Genomic DNA, 10,440 nt, shown 5'->3' on the forward strand with positions numbered 1-10,440 from the left:
ATCCATGACACTTCTTAGATTACCAAACTCTGCCGGAATAAAGCCTGTTAAATGATTTCTGCTCAGATTCCTAGCAAAATTCTTACTCATAGTCAGTGAAAAGTAACATTCAAGATTTCAAAAGTAACTTGCTAAAACACTCACAATTTCAGAAGATGTTCCAAATCACCAATGGAAGAAGGAATGGAACCAATTATATTATTATTTGATATATCCCTGGAAGAAAACATCGATTAGAATGAAATCAGGGATATAGATATAAGAAGACATATTAAACTATTCATACTTACAGTGTATCCAAATTTCCGATCCGTGAAAGTTCAATTGGAATAGACCCTTGAAAATTGTTTGAAGAAAGATTCCTAAGGATAGCCATCACAAGGCCTTGAAGGAATCAGAATTATTAAGAAAAGAAGTAATACGCTTAACTTTGAACTGCTTAGTGTTGCCCAACTCCAGTAGGACTCAAATAAGCATTTATAGAAGTTCATGCGTACTGCCATGTTTAGGGCCAACAGAACTAATTACGGTGACAAGATGAAAAATTTGGCATATAAAGTCAAGGTAAAACTTACAGATAGGTCATACTCTCCAAGCTTTGAAAAGCTGAGGGAATTGTTCCACTCATCTTATTCCCATGCACATTTCTGATATATAACAATCAGAAAACCCATCACCTTAATGTGACAAATAAAACTCCTTACATAGTAATATACAAGTCTTACTACTTACAGGCTGTTGAGGTTTTTACATGAGCCGAGATTCTCGGGAATTGGACCCTCAAGGTTGTTATTGGCAACATTTCTGCAAGAACAATGTGTGACTGATAAAGCTACTCAACAACCAACAAAATATATAATTCATATTAACACCACTTACAAGTCAAACAGATCAGTAAGCTTTCCAAGCTCAGGCGGGATTTGTCCACTTAAAAGGTTATCATTCAATTCCCTGCACAGCAAGGTGAATCATTATAGGAAAAATTTAACCCAAGTTGCACCTAATGTCAACCAATGACTAAAGCATATTACAAATAGTGAAGCTTCGTCATGTTTCCGAGCTCCGGGGGGATGCGACCGGTCAGCTTGTTTCCATATAAATACCTTCAAACATTACATAAATTTTATCCAATGAGTCTAAATATTTTCTTATATTTTTAATGCACACACTTAGGCACAAAATCAAACTTAAGATGTAAATTTTAAACTACTAACATACACTCACAGTTTTTCTGTGTAAGTTAAATTTCCCAATATAGGAGGGATTGGCCCGCTTAGCATGTTACAGCTCAAATCTCTATAGGAATGTCGAAAGAGAGATTAGTAAAGAGGAAAAATATCAAGTCAACAAAGAAACTTCATAAAGTTTGTCAATCGAATACTTACAAAACAGTAAGGGCTTGCATCAGACCGATAACTGATGGAATATAACCTGAGAGTTTATTGCCTTGCAATGACCTACCAAATTCAAACAAGTTTTTAGGAGCTTCTTAAATTATTAAAGTGGAGACCACATCATTCTTTTGGAAATTATCTGACAGATAACACAATACATACAGAGTTGCTACTTGTAGGAAACCAATATTGAATGGTATCTCTCCAGATAGCTTGTTGTAAGATAAATCCCTGACATTAATAGAACATATTAAAAAGAAAAGAGAAAACATGGTGAGATAAAGTCTGTGACACAGATACAGTTAGATATACATACAAGATCTGGAAAGCAGTACAATTGCCTATGTTTTCAGGAATATTGCCTGTCAAGCTATTGTTTCTCACGTCACTGCAAAATGGAAGGACGATAATAATTACTTCCCTACCAGACCAAGTAAATGTATACTTTCAGGACATTAAATAAAAAGAGAACCAGTGTTGTAACTTACAAATACCACAATCCAGTTAACTGGCATATGTCTGGAGAAAGTGAACCCGACAAATTGTTACCTCGCAAGCCACTGTCATAGGAAAATGAAACACAAAGATTAACAGCAAGATCACATCATAGATTTTATTGCATAAGGAATTTAAATGATGGGTTTCGCTAAATATACAATATACTCACAGATATTGCAAAACTTCATTCCAGTATATAAGTCTTGGTATCTCACCGCTGAGATTATTCTGTGCCAGGTCTCTGGAACAGAACCGATTTTCAAAAACTCTATAGATACTAAATTGATCCTTTAGACGAAAAAGAGAAAGTGGAAAAATGACTTACAGAATCTTCAAGTTAGGAACCTGAGAGAGAGTTGAAGGAATTGGTCCAATGAGCTGATTATTTTTCAAGATTCTGAGAGCAGATTAAAAAAAGGGGGGGAAATACTTGTCATAACCATGGCATGGCCTAGGCAAATAAAAACCCCAATGAAAGGGAAACCCTCACAAGAACTCACAGATTTTCCAGTTGTTTCATCTTCGAAATTGAAAACGGTATATCTCCCCGAATCTCATTAAAAGAGAAATCTCTGACAACATAGTAAAAGGAAAAAGTTCCCCATTAAACATTTTCACTCGGCAGCCAAAACTATCAATGGAATTCAGTTCTTCGGGTATGAAACATACACGTTTTTCAAGGAGGAACAGTCACCAAGTTCATCAGGTATCTGCCCAGATAAACGGTTTTCCTTGAGATCACTGTTTAAACATCACATGCATACAAAAGGGCATTGGTTTACAAAGCCTCAAGTTTGAGAATTGCCAATAAAACTAAGAGCCTGAATAAAGTTAAAAACATGAAGTAGTAAGTACATGGAGACCAAGCTGCTAAGCCTCCCTAATGCAGGTGAAATCTCGCCTTCAAGATTCAGTCCTGAAAGATTCCTGTAAGAAAAAAAAAACAAAGAATAACGAAAAGAAGATCCTTATTGAAGCACATACACTACTCAAGAACAAGAAGAGTGGTACTTACAGTGCAACCACATTGAAAGTGACATTTTCACAAGTAACCCCTCTCCAGACACAATAATCTGAAGAAGGTGAGTCAGTCCAGTCAAACAGAACGTTATCCACATCCCTCAACGACTTTTTCATCTCCAACAACGTTGCTCCTTCAATTCAAACATACACATTGAGCTCGTAAACCAGAGGAACAAAAGAAAACAACACCGCGTCCGGTTAGAGAAAAGGCCTCACCGTCGTCAGATTTCACCAAATCCAAAGGAAGGAGAAGAACCAGAAGAAGGAATCCAAACCAAAACGCCATAACAGCATCAAATGCAAGAACCGCGAAAGAGAAAGGCTTTGAGAGGTTTAGAATAGAACTCGTTCAAATGATGTGATGGGATAACATGCTTTTTTTCTGGTTTTGAAGGGTGTGTTACAGAAGAAGCAGTGCTTTGTTTTGTAATCACGTCACATCACCCTGGCACATAGACACTCTCTCTCTGTGTAATAGCATGCTTGCTGGGTAGAATTACTAGTGATAATACTAATATTAATGGAGTGATGTGAAGTGAATAAATTAATGGACTAAAGTTAAAACTATCTGGCAGCGGTTCTGCTACAACCTGCAACACTGTAGCAGAGTCTCTATCTACGTACCAAGCAGGGAGGTCCAGCTTTCTCTTTCTCCTTGTTTGTTTTCTCTCTCTTAACTTAATTACACTATGTGGTGGTAGCTGTAGTGGGATCTTATTTCAGCCATTGCAAATTATGCCATGGCATGGTCTTAATTGACGTGGGAGAGGGTCACTTTCACTGGGTGTTCTTGTGTTGTGAGAGTGATGTAAAACAAGGACATCCATTTGAGATGAGCTGAAAGAGACACCTTTCTCTTTACCGTTCACACTTTTCTCTGTCAATCTCCCAACACAGCCTCTTTCCATGATATTCTTGAGTTTGTGTGTTTCTCTCCTTCAATGCCTTGTTGTTTATTGTTTGGAAGGAGCTATCTTTCTTTTGGTCTCTGTTAAATACTACTGCAACATCTGTTAGACCAAAAGGGTTTATTGCTAAATACAAGCAACTCGTTGAAAGTTACGGTTTTTTGATTTGTTAATGGTGAGATTATGAATGAGAAAAAAAGGGTACGTGATCTAAGATTTAAAGGAAATCGTAGTGTTTTGTATTATAGGAACGTACAACGTAAATGATTGTATAGATGGAGCATGTAAATTATACTAAGGGGACAGTGACGTCTCTTTGTATCTTAATGGCTTCTTTGATATGCAAAAATCCCATGAAAATGAACAGACGAGTTTTTCTTAGATACGCAAAAATTGTGTGGGTATCCAGCGCTGAGAATAGTGTTCTTTATTTTTAGAGGTGGAACTGAACAAGACAACCAGAATTCAAACTTTACTTTAGGTTTGGTCGCACTGTTTTTTATGAATTAAGGACAAAAAGATAGATGTAGGTTTTCTATATCTATTATTTTAAAATGAAAAAAATAAAAATTCTATAGAAAATAGTTATGTGATTCTCATCAAATGTGCTGAACAAATAATACAGAATAAAAAAGACAACAAGGTAGCCAGTGAATTTTTCTAGCAATCATCCATCATAATTTGTTTTTCAAAAATATTTATCATTTAAAAGTATATTAATATATTAAATAGTTTAATTAAGTTTTACACGTATTTAAATATTTTAATTGAGCAAAAATATTAAAACATTATTTTATCCATCACATCAGATAATAAATTTTACACAAACTTTATTATATTCAGCCACATTCAAATTCTTTAAAAAAATAATATACAATTTATTTTTAAATCTCTTCCAAACCATCTGATCACTCTTTTTTAAATCATTTTTCTCAAATAAACTCACTTTTAATATTTATATTAAGATATCAAGTAAAAGATCATATTTAAAATGCATTCATATATGTAGGAATAATGTTACGATAAACTTACATTAATTCATGAAGTCTTAAAAATAGGTTAAATATTTATTTTTATTCACACATACTTAATATAGATAATTTTTCGAAAAGCATTTATTTATTATTTTTCTATTTTGCATCACTTCAAATTTTGATCAGCTTGTAAATTTGAAGTTTTAGAAGTTACGTCCGACAAAACTTTGTTGAATTATTAACTTACTTGTATAAAATTATATTAGTATTTTTGTCATTAACTTTCTCATTTTCTTATACATTGTTGTGTGGTAATTATACTAGAGAATGTTACAACTTCAAGAAATAAGTTTAAATAATTGTAAAAATTATAGTTAAACAAGTGCGTATATTGTTGAGTATTATGTGAATGAAAAATGTATTTTTCATATTTTTTAATTTTTTATGATTGTTTATCTGACAGTTTGTAATTAGTCTCTTTTAAATATATGAACTAATAAAATAGTAATATATAATTTGTTATCAAAAAATCATTAAAAAAAGTTGTTAAAATATGTTGAATTCAAAGTATAGATATTTATTGACATTCCAATCCTTTTTCTACTTTTAGGATCTATTTGAAAAAAAATATTAATACTTCTTTATTGTGAATAAGTGAATAGGACAAACTATTCTATGGATCTGGATCTCTTTACTTCGAAAGAAAACAATTCGAATTAAATCCAGTCAACTAAAATATTTATTATCGAAATATAAAAATTTTTCAAGTGAAGATCCATCAATAAATATTTTTTTATAATTATTAATATTATGATAGAATTCGATAAAAAAATATTTTTTGCTCTTTCAAAATTTTATAGAAATTTTTTATTAATCATTTTTATTTCGAAAAAGTAATGTTGAAGAGGTAAATAAAATAACTGAGTCTAACGTATTAATGATTTTATTTTAAATATTTGAATGAGTGAGAAAGGAAATAAAGTTAGTGTATTAACCTTGGAAATTGGAAGGTCCTTTCTATTTTTTTCGAAAGTAACATGATCAATGATCACGATTCATGTTGATGCTTACTTTGGTGTTATGTTAAATAGGACAGGTCCCACCTACTACCTTCTATTTTCGTAAATAGGACCATCCTATACCCTACACTTCCTTATTTTTCATTTCGACTATCCCTACTTCTTTTACAAACTAATTACATTTTAAAATCACTTTTTCTTTTTTTTTTCTTCCTATCTTAACAACAAATATTCTCCTTTTATTTAATTTTACCGAAACATTGAGAGTAAATTTATATCAAATGACCACAGAAAAAAAAAGTTCTAAATGACATTTTATATTCAAATCGATAAAATACTTAAAAATCTGTGTAAATATGATGAATATAAATAATTATAAAGTAAGTATTCATTAAAAAAATATTAATTATAAAAAAAATCTATATTTATTTAAAAATAATAATTATTAACAATAAAATACTAATATCTCATAAAAAATAATTATTATAATACTGTCGAATCACTATATTATTAATTTTTTAATAAAATAGAATTGTATAAGAAAAAAAAATATGTTTATGCACCCAAAAGATACCACTTTTTTAAGGTAATACATTTTTATATATATAGATAATCTTATAAATTATGTTCCAATATCACATACTTTATCATTTAATTAATTATACTTTATGAATCTTGTCACTTTAATATTTTCTTGCACGTCATTTCTTTTTTATTTTAAGCGTTTCATCATTGTTATATTTTGATCATGCAGCATGGTGTTTTCTTGTTAAAAAAGTGGTTTTATCAACGAAAAACGTCATTTTTGTAGCAAACACGAAGATAAGATGTGTCAAATTAAAAAAATATAATCATGAAATGCAGGGAAAAAATTAGATACCACGAGTTAGTACAAAATTAAAATCCTGTAATAAAATATTTAAAAATTTAAATAACAAAAAATTACATCAAATTATAATAATTACGTGATAAAATGCGTTATTAATATATTATTTAAGGTTTAATACCTATTTTGATCCCTCCTTTGGGAGGGTTTGTTCAAAGTGGTCCCTCTTTTTTTCAAAAGTTCACTTAAGTCCTACCTTTTGCAAAAAAAACTGTTCAAAGTGGTCCTTTTTTCTAACGGCGTTAACTTTCTTAACGGCACAACTGTCAGGTGGAACGTTTTGGCTGTGCTGGCACTGTTATGTGTTTTAAAAAAAATAATTAATTGTGACGTGGAATTTAATAAAATTAGGTTTAAATTAAAAATTGAATTTGGGGTTAATTGGAGGGTAATTAATTAAAAATCTCATTAAGAACCTTAATTGTTTCTGGAAATCTAAAATGGAGAAAAATCCCAATCTGAATCCTAAGAACCCTAAAGTGAAATAGAACCAGAAACCCTAAATTGGGGAAGAAAACCCTCAATCTATTTTATTTGTTTTCTCCTAGTTGAAGAGCAAATTATTGTGATTCAAGAGTTCCTCTTCAAAAAAAAATCATTTGGACTGAAACTTGTTTTTCTACATGCAGGGCCAGGAGCTCCGTCAGTTTTCAACTGTATAAGCTGTTACTGTTTTGTAACTTTTCGCAAATCTTAGAAAAAAAAGAATCCTTTTCAGGACGCATCTTCCAACATTGTGTTGATCTGAGTTTTGGGGCTTGTATTGATTTCTTTCTGGCAATCATTCAAATATTACAGATTTGGTGAATGCAGCTAGAAAAAAAAGTGCTTTAGCTTTAACAAGGATACGATGCTAACGAAACCCTCCTTTTATACTTGAGATGAGGCTGTGATTAAATAAGGCGATCTCAACAACAGATTAGAACTTAGAATCTTACATTTTGCCTGCACAAATTGTTTCATTGAACTCTTGTTTCCCAACGATATTTGTTAGAGAAATAAATCAATTCTTATGGCAGGTTTCATGATTCGAACAACAGAGGGGCGAAAACAGATTGAGGTTTTCTTCCCCAATTTAGGGTTTTTGGTTCTAGTTTCACTTTAGGGTTCTTAGGATTCAGATTGGGGATTTTTCTCCATTTTAGATTTCCAAAAACAATTAAGGTTCTTAATGAGATTTTTAATTAATTATCCCCCAATTAACCCCAAATTCAATTTTTAATTTAAACCTAATTTTATTAAATTCCACGTCACAATTAATTATCTTTTCTTTAAAACACACAACAGTGCCAGCACAACCAAAACGTTACACCTCAGCAAATATTAGCCACTTGACAGCTGTGCCGTTAAGAAAGTTAACGCCGTTAGCAAAAAAAACCACTTTGAACAGTTTTTGCAAAAAGTAGGACTTAAGTGAACTTTTGAAAAAAAAAATGATCACTTTGAACAAATCATCCCAAAAGAGGGACCAAAATAGGTATTAAACCATTATTTAAACATCTTCAACCTCATATTTGTAATGTTATTATATAAATAATATTATAATAATAATAATAGTGAGAGAAATAATTTAATAATATTAACAATAAATACGAATTAGAAACATGGATATTCTTAGAAAGTATTCTACTAGAAAGAAATATATCATTCAACTATAAATTATTGTACTCTTCGGAACCACTTTATATATATATAAAATAAAGCAATAGTATTATGTGTACTATGTGAACTTGTTCCACATGATAGGTCATGCTTTTGATTTAGGAATAATCCTATCAATCTCTCATCACTAAGATTATTGGGTCCTCATGCTGCCCAGTTCCTGTTTCTGTGAGTTAATGCACAACTTAACCAATATATATTTATATATTTCTTCTTTGCTTCCTTTGGCTACACAGAAACTTATGGTTAGAAAGATAACACATTCCCCTACATTTATTCTAAATAATGTTATGTGTAAAATAAAAGATAAATACATAGGTACTATATTTTCTCTTATATATTTTCGTTGATAGAAATATATAGTTAAGGTTTTATAAATATTAAAAAATATTTTATTTTTTTATAATTTATTATAATGTAAAAAATAAATACTAAATGTGAAATCCCTCGTATTTTTAGAAATAGTGATATAGTATAAATGAGATTCTATTATTTTAATATTAAACAGTTTTATTATAAATAGTTTTGTTATAAATGAATTTCGTTATTTTAAAACGTATTCCTATAAACTATTTTTCTAGAGTTCTCTATCTTCTTTCTACAAATTTTTTGATCTCAAGTAATTTATTCGACGATCAGAAGGTGCCTAAACGATCACAGCGTCAAGACTTTCAAATCCAATCAATCAATTTGTCATTTAGAGCAATTAAGTTTTCATCCTTTTTTCTTGGTATTTCCTAGATAATTGATCATGCAAAGAAATCTAGTTACACATGTCAAGTGGTTTCCTTTTTCAATTCTTGACTTGTTTAGGTTTTAAGGTTTGTCTCCAATCATCAATAGGAAAACTGACTTTTTATTTTAATAATATTTGTGAAGAAATACGTTGGAATTGAATTCAGTTTCCGAAAATCGAATTGAATTTTTTTAATAATATTTTTATTATCTAAAATCGGAATTTTAATGTATTTCTTCGTAAAAATAATTAAAATAAAAAATCAGAATTTAGTTTCCTAAAATCTAAATTCTAACATCTGTGGTATCCAATTAAATATTAACTCCAATGTGATATCTTGGTAAATTAAAAAAAGAACAATGTTGTGTAAGAAAAAAAAATTAATGTTTGTATTGAATGTATGAGAACGGCAGTTAATTGTCTCCTTCACCGACCTAACTAAAAGCTGAGGATTTGCAAAACGTGGAGAGAAAAAGACAGCAATCTAGGATTCAACTCCCATCATTCTCTTGTTGATGGCGACGGCAATGTTACAGAGTTGGCGAAAGGTTACACTCCTTCTGGAGAGAATATCATCGTCCCCGGGGATGGAAGCGTCACATGTGTCGATTGCAGCTAGGGCTGCCTTCATCCACAATAGGGCATCTCTCCCATCGTTGGACAAAACGGAAGCAATAGTGTCTTGAATTTGCATTTCTGCATCCAACAGATTCTCCTTGCAATCAGCCAGCCCCTGTTGTATTGCCGGTTCCAAGCTCGGGTCATCGATCATGCTCTTCGCATCCACTAATATGCAGCTGGCGTTTTCCGCCGCGGCCTGGAGCGTTATTATTGCCAGGTCCGTTAGGCTGGCTTCTGGGCTGCCTGGGTCCGAGGAAAGCACCTTCAAGCACAGTTCACAGTTTCCCCTTGTCTTGCAGACATCCTTGATTAGCTCTTTGCCTCGCAATTCTTCTGCAGCTACAATAACACACATGCATGTGCCCAATAATACCCACAACAATTTTCCTTTGCTTCCCATTTTCTTTTGCTTTGCTTCCCTCCCACGTTACAACGCTTTCGGTTTATAATCTCGAATATGTTTGTTACAATGCTACGGTAAAATGTTTATAATCTCAGTTTTCTATGGCTCTTTCTTCATCCAACGCTTCTTGCTATATTCAGGACCTTTTCTATTTTTTTTCTGTCCTTTTATTACCATACATTTTCTTTTTAGCCCGCTTTTAGGTTTACTTCCTGTGGGTCCATCTCACATTTTGTATGGCTCTGTACATTCACGCATACAAAATACAAAAATCAAAGGAGTGTCGGACACGTGCGGCGGCAGCCTGGAGCAGCTG

General features: G+C 31.8%; 2 protein-coding genes across 2 annotated transcripts in view; both read right to left on the minus strand.

Moving 5' to 3' along the window:
- The window catches only part of LOC106760433 (LRR receptor-like serine/threonine-protein kinase ERECTA), a 7,785-nt gene extending 4,054 nt beyond the window's left edge, over positions 1–3,731 (minus strand). Inside the window, exons 1-19 of the mRNA XM_022780243.1 lie at positions 3,132–3,731; positions 2,908–3,046; positions 2,748–2,819; positions 2,562–2,633; positions 2,393–2,464; positions 2,218–2,289; positions 2,062–2,133; positions 1,883–1,954; positions 1,711–1,782; positions 1,557–1,625; positions 1,386–1,457; positions 1,225–1,296; positions 1,032–1,103; positions 880–951; positions 733–804; positions 576–647; positions 291–362; positions 145–216; positions 1–70 (exon numbers count right to left, since the gene is read on the minus strand). Of these exons, the coding sequence (XP_022635964.1) occupies positions 1–70; positions 145–216; positions 291–362; positions 576–647; positions 733–804; positions 880–951; positions 1,032–1,103; positions 1,225–1,296; positions 1,386–1,457; positions 1,557–1,625; positions 1,711–1,782; positions 1,883–1,954; positions 2,062–2,133; positions 2,218–2,289; positions 2,393–2,464; positions 2,562–2,633; positions 2,748–2,819; positions 2,908–3,046; positions 3,132–3,201 (1,428 nt within the window). The 5' untranslated portion in view covers positions 3,202–3,731. The remainder of the gene's footprint in view (positions 71–144; positions 217–290; positions 363–575; positions 648–732; positions 805–879; positions 952–1,031; positions 1,104–1,224; positions 1,297–1,385; positions 1,458–1,556; positions 1,626–1,710; positions 1,783–1,882; positions 1,955–2,061; positions 2,134–2,217; positions 2,290–2,392; positions 2,465–2,561; positions 2,634–2,747; positions 2,820–2,907; positions 3,047–3,131) is intronic.
- Positions 3,732–9,584: 5,853 nt separating this feature from the next.
- Positions 9,585–10,224, minus strand: LOC106760434. Its single transcript, XM_014643865.2, has one exon. The coding sequence runs from the start codon at positions 10,119–10,121 to the stop codon at positions 9,585–9,587; it is 537 nt and encodes a 178-aa protein (XP_014499351.1). The 5' UTR covers positions 10,122–10,224.
- Positions 10,225–10,440: the final 216 nt, after the last annotated feature.

Source organism: Vigna radiata, chromosome 5 (assembly GCF_000741045.1).
Source record: "Vigna radiata var. radiata cultivar VC1973A chromosome 5, Vradiata_ver6, whole genome shotgun sequence".
NCBI classification, from domain to species: Eukaryota; Viridiplantae; Streptophyta; class Magnoliopsida; order Fabales; family Fabaceae; genus Vigna; species Vigna radiata.

Bases quoted from the DNA above. Each gene is read 5' to 3' on its own strand.
- LOC106760434 (XM_014643865.2), bottom strand. From the start codon at position 10,121: ATGGGAAGCAAAGGAAAATTGTTGTGGGTATTATTGGGCACATGCATG.